Source organism: Scomber japonicus, chromosome 21 (assembly GCF_027409825.1).
Source record: "Scomber japonicus isolate fScoJap1 chromosome 21, fScoJap1.pri, whole genome shotgun sequence".
In the NCBI taxonomy this organism is placed as follows: Eukaryota; Metazoa; Chordata; class Actinopteri; order Scombriformes; family Scombridae; genus Scomber; species Scomber japonicus.
The window spans coordinates 12345582-12367700 of NC_070598.1; the positions used below are offsets into that span (position 1 = coordinate 12345582).

The 22119-nt window shown below is 39.1% G+C and overlaps 4 protein-coding genes across 6 annotated transcripts; 2 read left to right on the forward strand and 2 right to left on the reverse strand.

Moving 5' to 3' along the window:
* The first annotated feature begins 1358 nt into the window (after positions 1-1358).
* Positions 1359-8911, forward strand: kpna1 (karyopherin alpha 1 (importin alpha 5)). 3 transcript variants are annotated; one of them, XM_053342395.1, is made up of 14 exons: positions 1359-1412; positions 2450-2583; positions 2762-2875; positions 3006-3105; positions 3527-3621; positions 3837-3968; positions 4213-4301; positions 4424-4523; positions 4709-4872; positions 5642-5720; positions 5810-5935; positions 6102-6229; positions 6401-6576; positions 6816-8911. In XM_053342395.1, exons 2-14 carry the CDS (start codon positions 2458-2460, stop codon positions 7001-7003), a joined length of 1617 nt encoding a protein of 538 aa, XP_053198370.1. In that variant the 5' UTR covers positions 1359-1412; positions 2450-2457; the 3' UTR covers positions 7004-8911. The 3 variants fall into 3 exon arrangements, with proteins under 3 accessions (XP_053198370.1, XP_053198369.1, XP_053198368.1); XM_053342394.1 differs by lacking the exon at positions 1359-1412 and adding an exon at positions 1532-1587; XM_053342393.1 differs by lacking the exon at positions 1359-1412 and having other exon boundaries at positions 2428-2583.
* Positions 8912-9365: 454 nt separating this feature from the next.
* Positions 9366-13150, reverse strand: fam162a (family with sequence similarity 162 member A). Its single transcript, XM_053342386.1, has 5 exons — positions 13002-13150; positions 11290-11391; positions 10757-10871; positions 10289-10397; positions 9366-10207 (listed from the first exon to the last, which is right to left on the reverse strand). Exons 1-5 carry the CDS (start codon positions 13042-13044, stop codon positions 10091-10093), a joined length of 486 nt encoding a protein of 161 aa, XP_053198361.1. The 5' UTR covers positions 13045-13150; the 3' UTR covers positions 9366-10090.
* Positions 13151-15367: 2217 nt separating this feature from the next.
* mix23 (mitochondrial matrix import factor 23) lies at positions 15368-18338 on the forward strand. The gene is made up of 5 exons (XM_053342470.1): positions 15368-15447; positions 16840-16965; positions 17065-17211; positions 17850-17909; positions 18022-18338. The coding sequence occupies exons 1-5, from the start codon at positions 15397-15399 to the stop codon at positions 18070-18072; spliced, it is 435 nt and encodes a 144-aa protein (XP_053198445.1). The 5' UTR covers positions 15368-15396; the 3' UTR covers positions 18073-18338.
* A 593-nt stretch (positions 18339-18931) lies between these two features.
* Positions 18932-19542, reverse strand: LOC128382872 (cystatin-A5-like). Its single transcript, XM_053342870.1, has 3 exons — positions 19468-19542; positions 19274-19375; positions 18932-19060 (listed from the first exon to the last, which is right to left on the reverse strand). Exons 1-3 carry the CDS (start codon positions 19540-19542, stop codon positions 18932-18934), a joined length of 306 nt encoding a protein of 101 aa, XP_053198845.1.
* Positions 19543-22119: the final 2577 nt, after the last annotated feature.

Below are 22119 nucleotides of genomic sequence, written 5' to 3' on the forward strand. Positions count from 1 at the left end.
CCCCCCCCCCCAAACAGTGTAGCTGTTTGTGCTGAGTAGTCAGAGCATCTTTGGATTCTGATGATGAGCAATTATGGCCACCTGCAGACCCCCCCCACAGGCACTTAAATACACCTCATCCCCAAATGACCTTTGTCTGATACACAAAAATCAGTGTACAATCAGGGACACAGCTATCCCTAATTGGTCAATCAACCAGTCTTAAGTCTGATGTTTGTCCATGAAAGTGACTTAAGTCATACACACACATACACAGACGCATACACGAACGCACACACACACACACATACACACACACACACACACACACACACACACACACACACACACACACATACACACACACACACACACACACACACACACACACACACACACACACACACACACACACACACACACGCACACATACTGAGCTAGCAGCTACAGGTTTAATTTTTAAACAGAAGGGAATTGAATGAAATGTACAGAATAGACCAGGGATGTTGATGCTAAAGATTTTTTTTTATCGTTTTGTAATTTTCATGTAGGCTAAAGCACAAAGTCTGGCTGTGGAAAGTGGCATATAAATAAGGCCTTTTTTTAAAATCACGTTCTTAGTTTCTCATTGTAACATTTGTTTTCAGGAATATGGATGATGACTGTTATAATTATGAGCATCAGGGTTATTGTAGTTAACAAAAATAAAGACTAAAAATAAAAATAAAACTGGCAGTGAAAAATAATTTGAAAAAAATCTGCTCCATTTTCATTGTGGTTTCATTTTCTGGTTTTTCCATAACTTCATTCTGGCTATTAATGAAGACCATTTAAAGTTTTGTTTTTGATTCAGCTCCAGATGATAATTACTGAGCAGTGGGTTGAGCATTGTTTAATACCTTTAATAAAAAATGACTTGGTAAACCATATTTGGTGTCAAGCATTCTTTCATCCTTTTCAGTTTCTACAAATGAAGTCTCCTAATACCTGAAAAACTAAATACAAACTAAACTAAGACTTGTTGATTCCTTAAACTAAAACTAAACTGAAATAAATAAACTGAAGAACTAAAAATTTCAAAACTGTATTAATATTTGGTTTAGTTTAGTTTTAGTTTAGTTTATTTGCACCAACATAAAAGTCAGAGAAATATAAAAAATAACTACAAAAATAAAAATCATGTGCGGGTGAGGTAGAAACCCACTCTGGGCTTATCTTAATAACAAAAATAAGCATAAATGTAATTTACCTAAATAAGATTAATTTGCTGTTTTATATCTCTCTGGTGTTCATTTTTCTCATGTCAGTGGGTTTTTTCATGCTTTGTGTCCAGAGACAACTACTGATGAGTCCACCTGATGTTGTCTGGCGCCGGCGCGTCTCCACTTGCATCAGAGTTAAAGGTTTACTTCAGAGAGGAATCAAAGCTAAAGGTTCATACAGTCTGCACGGTCTGCACCAACATCACAAACTCACACCTGACCTCAGCCAGCCTGCGCATTCGCGGAATTAGCAGGGCTGAGCTCACGCATGCGCAATAACATACCGGCGACGGCTGTAGAAACGGCGGCCTAACGGATCAGGGGATTACGGAGCCCAATTTGACAGGTCATATAAACAATAATTACACCTATTTAGGAGCCTCTGTGTCGAACCGCTTCTTATTCATATTGTAATTGTCGATGTCAGCGACGTTTGATAAATACTGCTCCGGTTTGATGCTGTCCCTTGAGCTAATGGTTAACATTGCATTTCAGAGCTAACGTTAGCTACATCAGCTAGTCTATTATGCTAACAACGAATATGTTCATAGTATCTAGTATCTTATTATTTTAACACAAACACGTGTGTTTTCCAGCTTTACGATACTCCAGGAGGAAGCAGCCCTCTTAATCCTTATAGAAATATATGTTTGATAGTGTAGTAATCACCCAGTGTCAATACATAGACACTAGCTAGCTAGTATCCTTGTATGCCCTCATTTGTTGATGTGTTGTTGAGAGAAATGAACATTTTTAGCTCTGTTAGCCGTTAACTATTAGTTTCAATAGCAACGTAGCAAGCTATGTTAAGTCACTGTGTTGACGGTCTTTATAGTTTGCAAATGCTAAACATTAATTCAGGGTATTTTATGGTATGCTTGTGTTATGTACTGCTTTGTTGTTGAGCTTCGTCTTCTAATGGGTGTATATGTTATTGTGTTTGTGTAGTTTGAGTTTTATGTATTTAAAAAATCTAGGCACGTGCATTGCAACCTATCTTAAGCTATAAATGCTGTAGTATGTATTAACTATGTAAGTACATGTAAGTTCATGTTATACACCTGTTCCTATACAAATAAACGTTAAATAAATAGTATGGCTGAAGATACACATTATGATTTATATAATTAATACTGTGAAATCAATACAGACATTAGGTCCAAATATCAGATTTTCTAAATCTGTGATGTGTTTCTGCATCTTCTTAGGCTACACAATGAGTCAGGGTAAGGACAATGCACGACTCAAGAGCTACAAGAACAAGTCTCTCAACACAGATGAGATGAGAAGAAGGAGGGAAGAGGAAGGTCTGCAGCTACGCAAACAGAAGAAGGATGAACAGGTGAGCCAGGAGTGGAGGGAGTACTTAATATCTCCTCTGCAGTGATATTAATGTGCTTTATTGTAGAGTGAATAATTACCAATGTGTCCACTTGTGTGCCGTGTTCCTTGCAATCTAAATGTAAGGAAGAAATGTATCTTGAAAGAAAACCACTTCTTTATGTACTGTTATATTCCAGCTGTTTAAGAGGAGGAATGTTGCCACAGTGGATGATGATGGCGTCCTGGAGGACGATGGGATGGCTGATAGTGGTTACCTGGAGTCCCAGGCTAATAACATGGATCCACTTATGGTGAGAAACATCAAACTAGTCATAGATAATAGATTATAAGACCCTCACAGTCATCACACAATGCATGTATCAAGTAAGATGTGGCAGTGTTTCTTTTGTTTTATCAATTCTCCATCTCTGTGCTGCACAGGGTGGGGTGATCTCTGAGGATATGACTCAAATGATCTTTTCAAGTTCTCCTGAGCAGCAGCTATTAGGCACTCAGCGCTTTAGGAAACTCCTTTCTAAAGGTAAGGGTGCAAAGTCTGTTCCTCGTTTGTTTATTTCTGTTAATGGTAACAGTGTTCGTCTTATCACTGCTTCAGCAACATGTTAGCTCATTTCCCTTTATTCAAACTGGCTTTTTGTCTCGCCTCGTGCTGTCAAGTGTTTCTAAGGCCTTTTATTGCCCATTTTTTATTGTTTGTTATTAACTGTCTTATTTTTAACAATTTTACTCTTGTGAAGCACTTGCTCTGTGAAAGGTGGTACATACATAACTTAATATAGTGTTAAAATGTATTTTAACAGTGTGACTTAAAATTCTATCATGTGATATTTTTAATATTTGGGTAAATATTTTAATATATATATGCAGTAATACTGTAGTAATAAGTATGGCCATATTGAATGTTTTCCTTAGTGCTGATTCCTATTATATGTTTCACACAGAACCCAACCCACCCATTGATGAAGTCATTGCGACTTCAGGAGTGGTGGAGTGCTTTGTTGAGTTCCTTAAGAGGAGAGAAAACTGCACATTGCAGGTACATTTCCTGTGCACAGGATGACTGAGTTGAGGAGGCATGAAACCACATTTCTCTTGCAGTTTTTTTTACCTTATTTTGTATGTGCTACATGATGGATGTTTTATACTATATGCTTGGTGTGTCATACAGTAGGAGACCATTTAACAGTTAAAAATTCAACCTGTGACCAACACGAGGTAATCTGTTTTAATGTTTTTTGAATATTGTTGTAGTTTGAAGCCGCGTGGGTGTTGACCAACATTGCATCAGGTACATCTCACCAGACACGGGTGGTCATCCAAGCAGGAGCTGTGCCCATTTTCATTGAGATGCTCAGCTCAGATTTCGAAGATGTACAAGAACAAGTAAGGAGGACTCAGACTTGCATGTTCCTTTTTTTGGGTCTTTTTCTTTGTTTAAGGAGATTGTGGGGGGGGGGGGGATTAATGAGGTTGAATAAAACAGTGAAGTGATTTTTTTTGTGTGGAGTTGTTCACATTTTAATAGAATACCACTGATATTTTGCAAGTCTTGTACTCATTCCTGTTAATGAATATTTTACATTTTAATGTTGTTATTGTCTGACTTGAATAACTGCTTTGCCTGCAGGCAGTGTGGGCCTTGGGAAACATAGCAGGGGATAGCACAGAATGCAGAGACTTTGTCATAGACTGCAACATTCTGCCTTCCCTGGTGCAGTAAGTAGCAACTCAGTGACACATTGTCTCTTATTCTTACATTTGGGGATAGAGAGAAAATCCATAAATATACACCACTCTGTATCCTTGGTAAAAACATACTTTGTATAAAATCCTTGTAGGTTATTGGCTAAACAGAATCGTCTAACGATGATGAGGAATGCAGTGTGGGCGCTATCAAACCTGTGCAGAGGAAAGAACCCACCTCCAGACTTCACTAAGGTGAGTTGCCAAGATAAATATATCACTATGGTAACGCTACACCTCTCACAAGGATTAATAAGTACATCGTATCTGACTTTTCAAGGTCACAGAGTGTTTGAAGTTAACTGGTAAACAGTCGCTCCCACTGAACTTAACACCAACATCTTCCCTCTCACCACCTCTCTTTGCCCCATGTTTTGCAGGTGTCCCCATGTCTCAGTGTGCTCTCTTGGCTGCTGTTTGTCAATGACACGGACATCCTGGCTGACGCATGCTGGGCACTCTCCTACCTATCTGACGGCCCCAACGACAAAATCCAGGCTGTTATCGACTCAGGAGTCTGTCGCAGGCTTGTGGAGTTACTGATGTAAGCCTTAAACACATAATGCTGAGAAAGATTAATTCTTGGAGAAACATGAAGGGCCCTCCTCTGACACCGGCTGATAACACCAAAGACCCACATTTTGTAGTCTGGTTAAATTGAACTGTGGTTCATTTTCTCCCTCGGTGCAGTCTGTTTGGGCAGATGTAGACACAGTAATCACACTTGGGTGCAGACTAAAAGAACTGCAATGAGACCCCATAGGAGTTGGTCTTGGTCCAGTCCCAAATGAAATGTGGAGCTGTCTAGTTTGTGATGAGAACATGATCTGAACTCGATACAACTATAGTGGATTTAATAGTTGGTAACAACTAGCCGGAGAATGAATCGAGGTCACACCTGAACTAGTGCAGCATAGTACATTGTATTTGGCCAGTGAACCTCCTTCAGGACCTTCTTCCTATGTTTACGCTCTTGCTTTCACCTCTGAAACATCCTACCAGTAATTGAAGTGAACATTTTCACCTGGCTTGGATTTGTGGATGTGTGAAAAGAACCCAAATCAAGGGGAAAACACAATAAGTTCACTTTACTCATCTACTGATTCAGACCAGAGCAAACAAACTATTTAAAAACACCCTCAGATATAATTTCCCATTCGTCAAAACTACAACAAAAGTCAGGAAAATATGCTGCACTTAAAAATATCCTAATACTAGTATACATATACCATGTGATGAAATGCCATAAACTTACTGCAGCAACAACAGAAAGCATAATATAACACACTGATCACAACTCTGATTTGTTCCAGGCACACTGACTATAAGGTGGTGTCCCCTGCACTGCGGGCTGTTGGTAATATAGTCACTGGAGATGATTTACAGACACAGGTAATGGGAGCATGTACACACACCTAAAGTTGTTCTACTTAGCTAAAAAGTAAATGAATGTTTCCGACTAATTTCGGTTATGGTCTCAGGTGATCCTAAACTGTTCAGCGCTGCAGTCCCTACTTCACCTTCTGAGCAGCCCCAAGGAGTCCATCAAGAAGGAAGCGTGCTGGACGATCTCCAACATCACTGCAGGGAATCGAGCACAAATACAGGTCTGTGTGTGTGTGTGTGTGTGTGTGTGTGTGTGTGTGTCTGTGTGTGTGTGTGTGTGTGTGTGTGTCTGTGTCTGTGTCTGTGTGTGTGTGTGTGTACAGCCTAGAAATTATTAATTACAAGTTTGAGACTTTGTAATGTTGATTCGTCTAATCATCTTTGCAGATGGTGATAGATGCAGGTCTGCTGACTCCTCTCATAACTATCCTGCAAGTAGCAGAGTTTCGCACAAGAAAGGAGGCGGCCTGGGCCATCACCAACGCCACCTCGGGGGGCTCTGCAGAGCAGATCAGGTTAGACCACTAATGGACATAAACATACCTAAACAGTATCTGCAACCTCTTCTGCAGTATGTGCAATTGCAGAACACACTTCGATTTGATTATTAAGCCAAAGACAATTATTCTCTCTGAATTATTACTGTAATAAAATGGTATTGTGTGTGTATGCACTGCCCCCTGCAGGCACCTAGTGGACCTTGGCTGCATAAAACCTCTGTGTGACCTGCTCACACTTATGGACTCCAAAATAGTGCAGGTGGCTCTGAATGGCTTGGAGAACATCCTGCGACTGGGAGAACTGGAGGCCAAGAGGGGAAAAGGCATCAACCCTTACTGTGCGCTCATCGAAGAGGCCTATGGTAAGTGAATCATTTTGAGTCCCCTTAAATGATTACATTAACGCTTATTATATTGTTCAAGAACAAAAATAAAATGGAAAGCTTTTAAGACTGAACATCTGAAAAAAAATCACCACAGTGATATTAACAGTTCAAGACCAGAGAATATCTGGGAGTTTTGCTTGATAAATGACTGAACGATTAACTATTTTAATTTTCTGTCAATTGACAAATCGTTATGTTCCTCCCTTCTCCATCAGGTCTGGATAAGCTGGAGTTCCTGCAGGGCCATGAGAACCAGGAAATCTACCAGAAAGCCTTCGACCTGATCGAGCGCTACTTCAACACTGAAGATGAGGACCCGTCTCTGGCTCCGGCTGTTGACCTGCAGCAGCAGCAGTTCCTCTTCCAGCAGTGCGAGGCCCCGATGGAAGGCTTCCAGCTATAATGCTAAATCCTCCCCTGTGCTCCACCTTCATCCTCACCTCCGCTCATTTCTCTCACTCTCTGCCCACTGCCGTGAACAAGGGCAACAGCAGCCCTCGGGTCCCCCTTCCTTCCCTTCTCATCGTCGGAGAGATTGATTTTAATCATTATCATGATTATGAAGAATATAATATTAATGGAGCACGTGTGCGTACGTCCAAAGTGGGTCAAGTTCCGCGGTCTTGTCAGCCAGTTTGTGAAGGTTTCACTCATCATTCTGTCTTGCGCTGAACTCAACTCTGCGCCTCAATCCTCAGCAACCACCTGCGCAGACTCCAGCATCTCCTACTGCTTCCCAAAAGGTACCCAGCTGATTTGTCCCGGTAACACATCCTCATTTTAGTTTTTGGATTTTGTCCTCCGCTCATTTCAAATGAAAAGCCTGCCCACCTTTCCATGTTCCCAGAAGACTGGCGATCCCTGCGGGAGATAGTAGGACTGCACAGCTTGTCTGATTCAAGCATTAATGACTCACAAGACAGACAAACATAGACATGATTGTTTTCCTTCCCCTCCCACACACATACACACACATACACACACACACACACACACACACACACACACACACACAGAAGAATGATCTAACCTAAACACTGGACTGACCATGAGACGTTGACCACATTTGACTGGTCACTGGACTGAACTGCCCACAGTGGGGCCATGTGGCCGGTCCCGACTCAAGGACTCACCTGACCTCTACAGAAGGCACTTAAACGACTAAAAAAAAATGGAGGTGAATTGCTTCACCTCTGCTCTCCATCCATTGGATAAGTAACCACAGATGGACAAATTAGAAACTTGACTGTGTCGCTGAGGGGTGGAGCTTGTCAGTGACAAATCAGGCTGCTTGCGTTCCCTCCTGGATCTCATATCATGCATTCCTTCATCCAGTAACGGGATTATCCATCTGCACAGGCTTCATCCTGAAGAGCTTTTGGACTGCCTCCTGCCTCTGGTGTGATGTGAATAACCCCATGGAACCATGGGAAATTGGAGTCTTCCCTCGCACTGAGACAATTGGACAGACTTGGACAAGACAAAACAGACTATTGAACCCTGGAATCTGTGCAGCAGCAGACCAGCAGGCATTTTTATTATCTTACCATAATGTCATTTCATTTGCAGCACTTTAGTTCAGGACTGATGCCTGCTCATTGAGAATATACCTTAGTTTTTACATTTAGCTATTTAATTGGTTGATGACATGGCTCTTCCCTCCTCAGGAAGCGAGGCGTATAGAGGTGGTGGTCTGTATCCTCGGTCCCCTTCTGGTATGACAAGGATTACAATGTACTTCACTGTTTACCCCTCCAACAAAGGGACTCAAGCATATTGTGGACTGAAACTGTTAGCACACTAATTACAATCAGTAGATCATGCTGCCTCAGCAAAGTTCGAACAACTTCATTCTGACTTAAGAAACTTCTACCAATCAGACTCTGGAAAATTGGCGATGTAGCTGTGAGCAGTAGCATGGCTCTCCAACCCATGTTCAGGTAGTATTTCCTAATTTGATCATGTCAAATCATTGACACTTAAATCAGCTTTTGGGTTTTGAAAACATTTCTGTTTTTACTTTTTTTTTGTTTGTTTGGGGTTAGCATCTTTCATGTTGCTGATGGTGCCATAATCCTTTTTCAATAGAAATCCTTCCAGATAATTTCAACAAAAATCCAGAATAAAACTTGAAAATACTGGTGATCACCTTAGTTAGCTAAACTGAATGTTTACCAAGTCCTCATCTTTGCTTACTTTTGTCAAAATCTCTGCAGGAGATGACCAGCTCTACATGTTCATTACTGTTTGTTGTATTGAGTTTGTGCAACTGTCCCCTGTTATGCCATTTGCATAAAAGCCGTTTCATGAACTACTGTCTTAAGCGAATATGTTTCATTGGACCTTGAGTAAGGAATTATCATTTTAAGAACTCATTTGGTCATTACAATGTCATAAGTTAATGAAAAACACTTCTCATGGTTCCTCAGAGCCAAAGGTGATGTCATCCCGTTGCAAGTTTTTCCACCAAAAGTCCAAAGGCATTCAGTTTGCTGTCATAAAACTGAACAAAACAAGTAAGTATTCTCATTTGAGAAGGTGGACCCAGTGAGTTTTTGATTCAAATAATTTTAAAGATGAATTGATCATCAAAATCATTGCAGTTTAATTTTCTGTCAATCGATTCATCAACTTAATATTTGATCACTACTTCTGTCTTAATTTGTCACACAAGATGCATGAGGACTATAGGAACAACTGAACATCCTACTTACCACACACACTACAAGAAAAAAAACTTCTCAATATTTATGAGAAAATAATAGTTTTTCTTGGTTTTTAATAACTTTATTGAACTGATATTTGTGGTGCTCACTATATACAAACTGTAGATGTCACATCACATGATTACTAGGACAGGACAGACCATTGTGTGTGTGTGGATCATGTAAGTCTGATCCACTTCCCAGACCACTGAAGACCAGTTAAAACTCTGGTGCTGAATTGTCTTTACAAGAATCCTGCTTCTGAGGCAAATTTACTATATAGGGCTTTGAAGTAGGAGAGGTATGTTTGAAACATCACTAGAATCACTGACAGAGTACTTATTAATCCTAATGGGAAACAGAAATTCATACGTTTATTCATCAGGTTTTTCTTGTCTGAATCATACGTGTTTGTACTTGAAGCAAACAAGTAGATATAAAAATCCACTGACACTTGAAATCTGCATTACAGTTTTTAGTTGAGTGAGAGTATGAGTTTCATTCCTTGCAGATTTTTTAAAAAGGGCCTCAGTAAACCTGTACCCTTTTACACCCTCAGTACATTTGCTCAAAAGATAAAACCTTACACTGGGTTTCACTATTCTTAAATAATCCACATTTGTCTCCTGGTTGTAAAAGCTGATGCTAAACCGCTCCAAAGTGTTTTGGGATTGCTACACAGAGGAGAGCTTCATAATTGTGACACATTATACGGCAGGAAAAGGGACATTATTGGCCCAGTAGCTGGGGAAAATGGCATAGTTGTGTAGGGGGCTAGTTGTCCATCACTGAGCCTTCTCAGACAGGGCCACGGCAGCTTCCCTCTCTTTTTGAAATTCCTCCCTCCATTTAGCTTTCTTCTCCATGTTTTGAGTTGTCAGGGACTCGTTCCTGCGTGCAGCCTGTAACAAAACACAGGTGATTATATTTATATTCATTCTGAAATACAGCAGAAACTGAAAGATTTAGATTTTTTCTCTCACCCTTTTGCCCAGGAAGATCATAAACAAGCAGGCCCCTATTGTGAGGCCCATCATAATGTAGCAGGCTTTCACTCTCACTTTGTTTCTGGCGGCGTCAATCATTTCAAACCTGTGACACAGGCAGGTGTACAAACATCAAAAACAATATGCTCGTTAATGTACAGAAAATCATGTAGAAGACATCAATCAGCGTGTATAGAAAGGTGTTTTTGCTCATACTGGGAGGTCTGCAGTTTGTATGCGTGACAATCAGCAGATCACATGAGATCTCCACCCTGATGCCAGGAACCACTGTAATTACCTCCAGCCGCGAGCAGACGCCTTATTTGAAGTGCAGCGGTCTTGGACGACCAGCAGCAGCCGTCAGTTAGCTCTGGTCTTGTGATGTAACTTAACTAAATCAAGCAAAGTGCTAATCTGACGCGAGTGTGCTGGGAGGTCTGGTATAAACAGGAAGACGCTACTTACGACACAATCTCTGGTATCTGTTCTGGTGTCTTAAAGCGTCCCGACCAAATCAAGATCCTCTTGTCCATCGGGGAGGGTCTGTAGCCTGGGATTTTGAACGCCATGCGAGGTGGTGCTAGAGGGAACAGAGAACAAATTAAGTCCACAAATCTATAGAAAACAAACAGTGAATCCACATCCTGCACAAAAGCTGTGAAGTTAAAATTTCACAAGCCCAGAGTCAGTGGCTGCGTCACCCAAAACTGTGGCCCCACTTCCTGTGTCTGACTTTCCTTTGGGACTTTAGAAACTTTCACACGCTGTCAATAATAACAGGCATTCTGGTGAGGTACAAAATCCACAACAGTCATTTTTGGGATGTTTTATCCTTGTGTTGATGTTTCTTCCTAAGAAAAATAAATGATCAATTATGTATTTATGTGGAAATCTGGCACCAGATTGAGCCAGTTTCTGTTTTCACTTGAAAACGTGGTGGTTAATATCTGTGATTGAATTAGTTTGTGTCCTGCATGTGTGAGAATTCAAAACTCTACCGTGTGCTGGAGCTGTAGATGGAGGCTCTGCTTTGGCCTCCTGTGGTTTATTGCACATCCCTCTGTGGCTCCATGTCTCACTGACCTGTCTGCACCTCTGACCTGTTGAGATATTAAAACACGCAGAAGGGAAATCATAATCACAACTAAGGATGAAACTAACGAGTATTATAATCTGCCGATTTCCACCACAACGTTTGATCAGCTGTTCAGTCAAAGTGTTAAAAAAAAAAGAATGTCATTCAGAATTCTCAGAGCCCACGGTGATGTTTTCACTTACTGTCTGAAACCTTAAGATACTCAATTTACTGTTAAAAGGATAAACCTGGTTGAGGAAAGTGAAAAAGCAACACTGCCCCTCCCTCATTACCAGCGAGGTGCCCTTGAGCAAGACCCTTAACCTGAATCTGCTCCAGTGAAGCTGCTGGCAGGTCATACTGTGATAATACTGGACAGCTTCCAGGTATGAATGCGCTACTGTGTGAATGTAACCAGGGCGTTCCTCTGAATAATTAATGATAAAAGCATATACATATGACAAAGATAAGCAGCATATGAGCAAATGTGAGGGGCTAGAAACAAACAATATTTGGCATTTTTGCAATCAATTTTCTTTTGATCAACTAATCGAGGAATTGCCTAATCATTGAAGTTGCAATAACAATTTATCAATTACTTAGTCTATCAACCAGAAAGTAACAAGAAATATATTAAAAATCAAGTCATTTTCACTGTTCACTGTTTTTTTTTTTTTAACTCTTTTATAATAATAAACTGAAAATATTTTTGTTTTGGACTGAAAATTGTTGCTGGTTGCAACTCTGCACAACAGACTTCATTCATGCCAAAAATCTCACACCTACAAGAGACAACTGTACACAAAAAAGTAAGTAGTCATTATTTAAGCATTTCGTGACTTTAAAAGGACAGGTATACAATTTTTCAAGTGTGTCTTAAAACAACAGTCAGGTGTCCATTTAAACAGTGAAAGAGGTTTTCCTCCTGTTCATACTGACTATTAAAATATCCCCTTCAAATGTAAGTGATGGGGGCCAAAACCCACAGTGAGATCCACACAGTCATTATATGAGACTTTATCAGTCTAAGTTAGCCATATCAATCTTTATAGCATCAAATTCCCTCTGTGGGTGTGTTTCCTTGGGCAGTGTTTCCATGTTGAGTTGTGGAAGTATAGTAACAAAAAGAAGGACATTTGCACTTAATAGATATAACATCGAAAGAATGATCTAATGGTCAGTATGAACAGGAGGAATTACAGCCAGAAACACGTGTCAATATGTTGTTTATAGACAGACTGGGAAAAAAAACCTGAGCCTGTCCTTTAATATGCACAAAACTACAAAACACTTCATAACCGGGGCATCCACTTGCACGATTAGAAAAAACTTCAAATAAATATCGCATTACACTAAAGCAAAGTCAGCTAGGTCAAAGTGTTTTAATGTTCCGATCACATTTCACAACAAAAACAGGACTTGAAGTTACCTGTCTGTCACACACCTTTCACGCCCGTATTAAACAAACAACAATGACGTGATTTAACTAAAGAACAGTTGAACAAGTGTCGATAAATGTCAAAACGTGTCAAACTAGTGCTGTGAGAGATCATTTGTACCTATTGGCAGCTTCCTAAAAGAAGAGACGCTGATATTTAATCCATAAAAACAGAAAGTCAAGTTAATTATACGAACCCAAGAGGTTGCCGATGGAGAGGCGAGACCTGACGAGATTCATGCTGCTTTTTTTTTTCTTTTTTTAAATAAATAAAATGAGATTAAAGTAGTCTATCAGGCCATGAAACTGCGTAAAAACAAAGTGTCTGTGAGCAGCTGAAAGTCAACTAGCTTCAGCTTTCACTGGCTGTTACCCAAGAGCCATGAAGCTATCGCGAGATCTGTGCGAGGGTGGCCACCTGGACCCTGTCTCATAAGACAGGTGCCCGCACAGTACGCCTGATTAAAATAATAATCAAATAATAATTTAAATTAAACCACATGACTCCACACATGAGATGCCACAGACCAGGGACAGATTTAGATGCAGGGCACAGTCTAAGGAAGGGTGGCACATATAAAGAACATGTAAAAAGTAAAAGAAAATATTTTAAAAAAAACAGATAGACCATCCACACACCTACCTAGTTTCAATGAGCTCATTCACTCTGACACAGTGCTTTAATGAACCCAGGGGGACTGGGACACGGCTATAACATTTTTGATGGGGGGCCAGGCTGGGTCACAGTCTAAAGAAGGATGGCACATAATGAACGCGTAAAAAGTAAAATAACAACAATATAACAAACTAAAAAATAGATCTAGACTCTTGATATTAATGATACAGTATTGATACCATCCACACACCTGCCTAGTTTCAATGAGCTCATTCACTTTGACACAGTGCTTGAATTAACCCAGGGGGACCGGGGTGGGTCTAGAAAATTTTTGATGGGGTGGCCAGACAGGATGAAGTGAAGATAATGCCTCAAGCAAAACAATTAGCTAAATCATTTGGAAAATATCAAATCACTGTAAAATGTTTTTGATAAGAAAACAATTCTACTCTTAGGAAATTAATGGCAACCAGTTCATTCCAGTGGTGGTGGTGGGGGGGGGGCACCAGGGGTGGCCAATCAGATTCCAGGGGGGCTGGTGCCACCCCTGGCCACCATGTTGGCTCTGCCCCTGCCTCAGACTGATAGGCAGGGTTGGGAAGGTTACTTTGGAAATGTAATAGGTAACAGATTACTAGTTACCTCATTTAAAATGTAATCAGTAATGTAACTATTTTAATTACTTCATCAAAATCTAAGTTCAGGTGTTTTTCATGATGTATAGGGAGATCATTTCTTTCAAAGTATAGATTTATCTCTCATTTGAAAATATATTAATTAGTTCATGTAGATTTTGAAATATAAAATAATGATAATGATAGTGAAAGTTTAACAAGATGTGCCTATTCAGTTTACTCAATAGAATAGGAGTCCCTTAAGGAAAAAGGCTGGGAATGACTGGTGCATTTCTTCATAAGTTATGTAACAAGGGGTAGAAGAAGTATTCAGATCCTTTACTTTAGAAAAAGTATCTACACAACCATGTAAAATACTCCATTATATTCAAAAGTCCTGAATAAATACAGTAATAGCAGCAACATGTATTTAAAGCATTTGCAGTAAAAGTAGTGTGGAACAAGTTATATTATTAATACTGAAGCAGCATGTTACTGTTGTAGCAGCTGGAGGTGGAGCTAGTTTCAACTACTGTATATAGGCTACAGTTAGCTAGTTTAGGCCGGTGGTTCCCAACCTATAGGAGTCGGCCCCCTTCAAAGGGTCACCAGGTAAAACTGAGATAATTAATGGGAGAAGAAAGAAGAAAAAGTTCTTATACAGAAATCTGTTTTCAGTTTTTGGACTTTTTCTCTAATCTTTGATTTTTGGAGAAATAGTGGATCATTTGAACATTTATTGAAATTAAACCATGTGAGAAATGTAGAGGGAAACATCACTATTTGGTGGAATTGTTAACAACTCATAGACATCTGAAAGGTGACCTGACTACACACTGCTTTTTGTAAGACATAAAAACCCGAAAAGGTTGGAAACCACTTTCATCTTGTATTTTAAAAGCATGTCATATTATCCATTGTGTCAAATCTTCATCTGAAAAGTAACAAATACAATATGTACCTTTGTAGTGAAGTAGAGGTATAAAGTAGCATCTAATGGACATTAAGTAAAGTACCTCAAATGTTTACTTAAGTTCAGTGTTTGAGTAAAAGTACTTTATTACTTTCTACCACTATTAACAATAAGAATATTACTGTATATCAATAGTGAATTGGTGCAGTTAAAGTGTATACATTATTTTGCTACAGACACTGTGTACCTAATTGTATTTATTATACGTTTATACGTTTATTCCAATAGAGGAATTAACTAACTTATTGCAAAACATACTTGCTTATATTATGAGTTCATTAGAGATATAATATATGTGTCTTTATATTCAGCTTGACCGAGGAGGATTTAATTCAGGCACTGTGCTGGACATCTGGCGCTGCGAATGGAGAGGACCCGCGCAGTCAACTATGGCGGCGCATGCAGGGACTTTAAACTGTGAGGACTTTTCAATGTTTCAGGTAAATAAAACTAAAGCATTTATCCATTTGTACACACGTGTCACGCAGCTGTGGCGACCCGAGCCGAGGCCGTGCTGTGTGTTTTCTGTGCGCCGCTCCGTGCAGCTGTCAGTGAGTCTCTGTGTGTCTTCACATCAATGTCATAAAACCAATCTACTGGAGCTGTTTCACTGTCTGTCTGTGTCCACTGTAACTAACTACTTTATACTTCCACTCCACTACATTTCAGAGGGACATATTGTACTTTCCACTCCACTTTATTTATTTCAGAGCTGTAGTTACTTTTCAGATGAAGATTGGACACAGTGGATAAAATAACACATTGTTATATGAATAAAGAAGTTTATAAAGTAGTGTGAACTAGCTCCACCTGTAGCAGCTACAACACAAACATGCTGCTTACACACTGACGCTTCAGTATTGATAATTTAATGTAATAATATATCAGTCTGAGGGACCAAACTGCTCCTTGTACTGCAGTACTTTCAGTGTATTTTGCTGCTAATACTTATGTACTTTTGTAATGAAGTATATTTACTCTGTTGCATTGGTACTTTGACTGAAGTAAAGGATCTGAGTACTTCTTACACCACCGACTGTCACAAGGTTTGTGACAAGGAGAGACTTTTGTCCTCCGGGGTCAAAATTGACCTGGGCTGATTTGACTTTTTAAGGCATCAGGAATAAATTATCACCCAGTTCTGTGTAAGCTAACTTCATTACGACTTATTACCACATGTTCTACACATATTTTTGGAAATGATGGTCAATAGGCCTATTGTAAAAAAAATTTAAAAACTTTTTTTTTTTTAAATCCCCATTGGCCCACTTGACCAGTAGAGTATATTTTCACTGGCCCAGCAGCCAAAATAACACTTCTTTTTAATCATTACATCTCTAAATTGCCTAATTTTTAGGGGTCTACAAGTCTCAAACACTGTTTTAGTTACTCAAAAAATGATGAGCCATTCAATTCAAAGAAATGAATGAAAATATTGTTAAGAAGCATATTTAGTGCAAGAATGCAGGCATCAGAAGGCATAATGAACATAGTACATGACTCTTGGTTCAGGTAGCATCTTAATCACAACCCTGACACCCTCAACTGGCTTTTTTTTCAATGTGAAGGAGCAGAAACCTCTACTCTAAACAGCTCACCCTATCCTCAAGGATGAGCCCTGACACTTATTTCAGTTGTTTCTGTGTTTTTATTTCCTCTAAAATCTACGACAGCTACATTACTGCCAGTGCTATACCAGTCTGCCTGTTGCAATCGGTGTTAACCTCAGTCATGACCTTGTTGTTTTTGTTTGTTGCAGCCCTTCAGATCTTTGATGCTTGTAGTTAAAATGACACCTCTCCCTGTGAATGTCTCTGTCCCATGTTTCTCAGGAGGTGCTGAAGGTAATGCGCACCATAGATGATCGCATCGTCCACGCCCTGAACACCACCGTACCTACAGTTTCCTTCTCAGGCAAAGTAGACGCCACGCAAACATGCAAGCAACTCTATGAATCTGTGAGTGTGTCATCATGACTATAATAATGTGTTTGCGTGTTCACCTCCTGGCTTTTTCTCAGTGTTCTGTGTTTCTTGTCACTTTTGTGTGTCACACAGATGATGGAGGCTCACTTGAGCAGAGACAAAGCTATCAAGGCCTGCATAGCTCAGACATCTGACGTGGTGGGACAACTGCGTGAAGAAAGAACGAAGGACAGCGACAACATGGTGCTCATTAAACAGCTCAGGAAGGAGCAGACCAAAGTAATTCTTGTTTCTGATACTAGAGGGCGTCAAATACTAAGATGTGAGCAGTGCAGTTATGAGCAGTGCAGTGTGTAAATGGTAATTTTTAAAAAAAGGTTGGATGAATTTGGACTTAGCCAAGAAAAACAAATCCAGACATTGAGATGATAGAGCTACCTATTGTAGCTCTCCAGGGGCTGATTTCTTGGACAGGGATTAAGTCTAGTTAAGTAAGTAAGTCTTCTCAATGGATATTTTCACAGAATCTTGTCATTAGTCTAGGGTCTGAGAGACTGGACCCAAGAGTTTAAACACTAGAAACCCGGATCACTAAAAATCATATGTTGTCATTTATCCACCAACAAAATGATTTCCTCCTCCACTGAACTGCAACATTAATCAATCCACTATTTTGATCATTGATAAATCATTTTTTGCCTTCTAAGACAATAAATGTAATATCTTTTATCTATCGGGTTGTGGATTCTTGTATGGGACAAACAGGTTGCATCTTGGGCTTTGGGAATCAATCAGCAGTCAACTGAGTAAAAAAAATCATAAGTTGACAAAACATGGTTATTATTACATATTTAGCTTTCTATCACTGAATTAATTTTCAATGAAAATAATGCAGCTTTTGTCTTCCTTTCCTCCAGCTAAAGCTTATGCAATCAGAGCTGAATGTTGAAGAAGTCGTCAATGATAGAAGTCTGAAGGTACACTCCCTATTGTCATTCACCCATAGTGTCCTGTAATCCCACAGTGATCACTTCACTACTGTTTTTTTTTTCTTTGTCCTTTCACCCCCCACCCCCACCCCCCGTTTAGGTTTTCAGTGAAAGGTGCAGAATCCACTACACGCCCCCAAAGGTGAAGTGAAGTGTAAAGCTCTGCGTGTCGAGAGGAGCCGCTTCACTCAAGGGTTGAATCCAGACTGGAGCCGAAACTGTGACCTGCTGCTGCGTGCCGAGTACAGGCTGTTCAACACCCAGACCACTCTGACCTCTTCCTCATCACACTCAGATTCCATTGTGGTTATTGTGTTGCGTTACCATCACTGTCCAACAGTCATCTTTGTGTACTTCTTTAATGAGACACATTGTACAAACAGTTTTTTAAAAGATAATGAAATGTTTTCAAGTGAAGCTTCTTGTGTGTGGTTTCATTTAATTTGAAATGTAATGTCAGGAATGTTGGCAGACAACAATTCAGCCAGTATCAGTGCTGCTCCTCATTTTAGAGCTAATGTATGATGCAAAATATCTATGAAATATTTTGCCACCTCTGAGCACCTGTCACAACTAACTGATAATAAGATGTTTCCTAGTTTGTCATTACTCACAACATGAGGATTTAATTTAAATGTCTTTTTTCATTAACAATGAAATACATTTATTCTGAGCACTATTTTAAAATGATTCAATATGTTAAAGAGAAAATACAACTGATTAATATGATGCCATTTTAATCAACAGTCAGACTTGGTCAGACTAATGAGCTCCCATTTTTTTTATTCGTACTTCTGCTCAGCAAGTTGGTCTCTTCTTTAAAACCAGCAGTTGCAAGAATCACAACAAATCTTTTTTGTGTTTCTGATACTTTCTTTATTCATTCTTTAAAATCACCAAATATTTGTCTGTTACTTTACAATGAAGAAATATTGTAAAGTAGATTGATGTCAGAACAAAGTGTTTAGATGAGAGGTGCTGAGCAGTTGAAGCAGGTGATGTGATCAGTATTAAAAAGGTTCCAGCTTGTCGTCTTTGGTTTTGTCCTCCTGTACACCGCTCAGACTGATCTTTCCTCCACGACATAGTAGGTCTTGGAAGACAAGCAGATGAATGTAGCTTTCTCCTCCAACGTGAACCTGCAGGAAAGAGAGGAAAACAGGATATGTAGATAAATATATTCTTCTTGATCTCATGTTGCATTGTCACAGTTAACTCACTTCATAATCAAGTTTCAAGTTTATTAAGTCATGTTTATTGTTAAATATAGAACTAAAAATCTCAGGTTTCAGCTACTTGACAATACAGTAAGGACAAAAGAAATATTTAAAATATATCACAATATTCATTACCTTGATCAGGTAGTTTGTACCAGCCACAACCTGAGAGCTGTATTGTGTAGGTATAAATTCCTCGAAGTTCTTCCCTGTTTTCACTTCTACTTGAGGCTTCATCTGTTTATGAAGGAAATAACAAAAAATGCAGAATGAGATGAACACAAGAGTGTCGTCTGTGGAGATATGAAGAAGGTAGTTTAATAACTCACCTTATAACTAATGTAGACCACATCCGGCACATCCGGCACATCAGTAGTTGGACCAAATCCTCCACATTTAGACATGATGAGGTTGGTAGGTATGAAAGAAGACAGCGGTCTGGGTTTAAGAGTCTCAATGCAGGTGCTCAGTGTCAACTCTTCACATGTATTTATACTGTGTAACTATAACCAGGAAGTTGGCTCCACTTCATGTTGTGTGGAGCAACATCTGATAGTGATTATAGTTTTGTTGTTCTGAATTCGTTTATATTGTTCTTATCTATGGCCACCATCCATGAATCATTTTGACCCCTTTGAAATGAACCACAATGTGATTGTGAGAAGGTTGTGAGATAAGACTGTATTTAGTGTCAATTCACTTCCTCATTCATTAAGTTTTAGTAGAGTTTCACACATTTTTAATCTCATAGGTAGGTAGGTCAAATGAATTTCTTCCTCCAGGACATTTGTCAAAAGTAACGGTCAATAACAAACTGTTTCCTTGTTTGTATAATTATGAGTTTGACTGTAAAGAGTAGACTTAGAATGACTTTGAATGTCACCTGATCACAAATCATCCTTTGTCTCACTGAAAGCTCCAGGTATGTTACAACTTGTGATAACATACAGCAAAGTTGATGATGAATGTCTCTGTAAAAGTGTTGAACTTTAACTGTTTATAAAATAGTGCTCTGACAAAACCTTAACCATAACCCTAACCACAAGTGCAACAAAAATATTGTGAGAGAACGATACATCACATAAAGAGCAAAACACAATTTAAAGAAAGTGAGAAGACATAAGTTAGTGTTTAAGAAGTTATTTTTAGAAATGTGAATTTATTATAAGAGGGCATGACAGTATTTGAAGTTCAGCTCTGGGTTCATCTGATTATCAGACAGATTAAAGTTTTTAAACTGAGGTCTGATGTTCCTCGCTGCACTTTTAAACTGACGTCTGATAGTCCATGCTGCACTTTGTAAACTGAGGTCTGATAGTCCATGCTGCACTTTGTTAAATAAATTTTGGAATGTTTTATCCCTATACTTTAAAACTCCACAGAGTAAAATCAGCAGTTGCAATAATCACAACAAATCTTGTTTGTGTTTCTGATACTTTCTTTATTCATTCTTTAAAATCACCAAATATTTGTCTGTTACTTTACAATGAAGAAATATTGTCAAGTAGATTGATTTCAGAACAAAGTGTTAAGATAAGGAGTGCTGAGCCGTTTCACTCAAGGGTTGAATCCAGACTGGAGCCGAAACTGTGACCTGCTGCTGCGTGCCGAGTACAGGCTGTTCAACACCCAGACCCCTCTGACCTCTTCCTCATCACACTCATATTCCATTGTGGTTATTGTGTTGCGTTACCATCACTGTCCAACAGTCATCTTTGTGTACTTCTTTAATGAGACACATTGTACAAACAGTTTTTTAAAAGATAATGAAATGTTTTCAAGTGAAGCTTCTTGTGTGTGGTTTCATTTAATTTGAAATGTAATGTCAGGAATGTTGGCAGACAACAATTCAGCCAGTATCAGTGCTGCTCCTCATTTTAGAGCTAATGTATGATGCAAAGTATCTATGAAATATTTTGCCACCTCTGAGCACCTGTCACAACTAACTGATAATAAGATGTTTCCTAGTTTGTCATTACTCACAACATGAGGATTTAATTTAAATGTCTTTTTTCATTAACAATGAAATGCATTTATTCTGAGCACGATTTTCAAATGATTCAATATGTTAAAGAGAAAATACAACTGATTACTATGATGCCATTTTAATCAACAGTCAGACTTGGTCAGACTAATGAGCTCCCATTTTTTTATTCGTACTTCTGCTCAGCAAGTTGGTCTCTACTTTAAAACCAGCAGTTGCAAATATCACAACAAATCTTTTTTGTGTTTCTGATACTTTCTTTATTCATTCTTTAACATCATCAAATATTTGTCTGTTACTTTACAATGAAGAAATATTGTAAAGTAGATTGATTTCAGAACAAAGTGTTTAGATAAGAGGTGCTGAGCAGTTGAAGCAGGTGATGTGATCAGTTTTGAAAAGGTTTCAGCGGGTCGTCTTTGGTTTTGTCCTCCTGTACACCGCTCAGACTGATCTTTCCTCCATCACATGGTAGTTTTTGGTAGACAAGCAGATGGATGTAGCTTTCTCCTCCTACATGAACCTGCAGGAAAGAGAGGAAAACAGGATATGTAGATAAATATATTCTTCTTGATCTCATGTTGCATTGTCACAGTTAACTCACTTCATAATCAAGTTTCAAGTTTATTAAGTAATGTTTATTGTTAAATATAGGACTAAAAAATCTCAGGTTTCAGCTACTTGACAATACAGTAAGGACAAAAGAAATATTTAAAATATATCACAATATTCATTACCTTGATCAGGTAGTTTGTACCAGCCACAACCTGAGAGCTGTATTGTGTAGGTATAAATTCGTCGAAGTTCTTCCCTGTTTTCACTTCTACGTCATGCTTCATCTGTTTATGAAGGAAATAACAAAAAATGCAGAATGAGATGAACACAAGAGTGTCGTCTGTGGAGATATGAAGAAGGTAGTTTAATAACTCACCTTATAACTAATGTAGACCACATCCGGCACATCCGGCACATCAGTAGTTGGACCAAATCCTCCAAG

What these genes read in the sequence shown, in the direction of transcription:
- fam162a (XM_053342386.1), bottom strand. Translation starts at nt 13,044, where the DNA reads ATGAATCTCGTCAGGTCTCGCCTCTCCATCGGCAACCTCTTGG. An exon ending in CAGATACCAGAGATTGTGTC is followed by an intron (nt 10,398 to 10,756) that starts GTAAGTAGCGTC and finishes CCTGTGTCACAG; the next exon opens with GTTTGAAATGATTGACGCCG. An exon ending in TGATCTTCCTGGGCAAAAGG is followed by an intron (nt 10,208 to 10,288) that starts GTGAGAGAAAAA and finishes GTTTTGTTACAG; the next exon opens with GCTGCACGCAGGAACGAGTC.
- mix23 (XM_053342470.1), top strand. Translation starts at nt 15,397, where the DNA reads ATGGCGGCGCATGCAGGGACTTTAAACTGTGAGGACTTTTCAATGTTT. An exon ending in AGGACTTTTCAATGTTTCAG is followed by an intron (nt 15,448 to 16,839) that starts GTAAATAAAACT and finishes CATGTTTCTCAG; the next exon opens with GAGGTGCTGAAGGTAATGCG. An exon ending in TCAATGATAGAAGTCTGAAG is followed by an intron (nt 17,910 to 18,021) that starts GTACACTCCCTA and finishes CCCCCCGTTTAG; the next exon opens with GTTTTCAGTGAAAGGTGCAG.
- kpna1 (XM_053342393.1), top strand. Translation starts at nt 2,428, where the DNA reads ATGTGTTTCTGCATCTTCTTAGGCTACACAATGAGTCAGGGTAAGGAC. An exon ending in TCGAAGATGTACAAGAACAA is followed by an intron (nt 3,969 to 4,212) that starts GTAAGGAGGACT and finishes CTTTGCCTGCAG; the next exon opens with GCAGTGTGGGCCTTGGGAAA. An exon ending in CACCTCCAGACTTCACTAAG is followed by an intron (nt 4,524 to 4,708) that starts GTGAGTTGCCAA and finishes CATGTTTTGCAG; the next exon opens with GTGTCCCCATGTCTCAGTGT.
- LOC128382872 (XM_053342870.1), bottom strand. Translation starts at nt 19,542, where the DNA reads ATGTCTAAATGTGGAGGATTTGGTCCAACTACTGATGTGCCGGATGTG. An exon ending in TGGTCTACATTAGTTATAAG is followed by an intron (nt 19,376 to 19,467) that starts GTGAGTTATTAA and finishes CTTCATAAACAG; the next exon opens with ATGAAGCCTCAAGTAGAAGT. An exon ending in GTACAAACTACCTGATCAAG is followed by an intron (nt 19,061 to 19,273) that starts GTAATGAATATT and finishes TCTTTCCTGCAG; the next exon opens with GTTCACGTTGGAGGAGAAAG.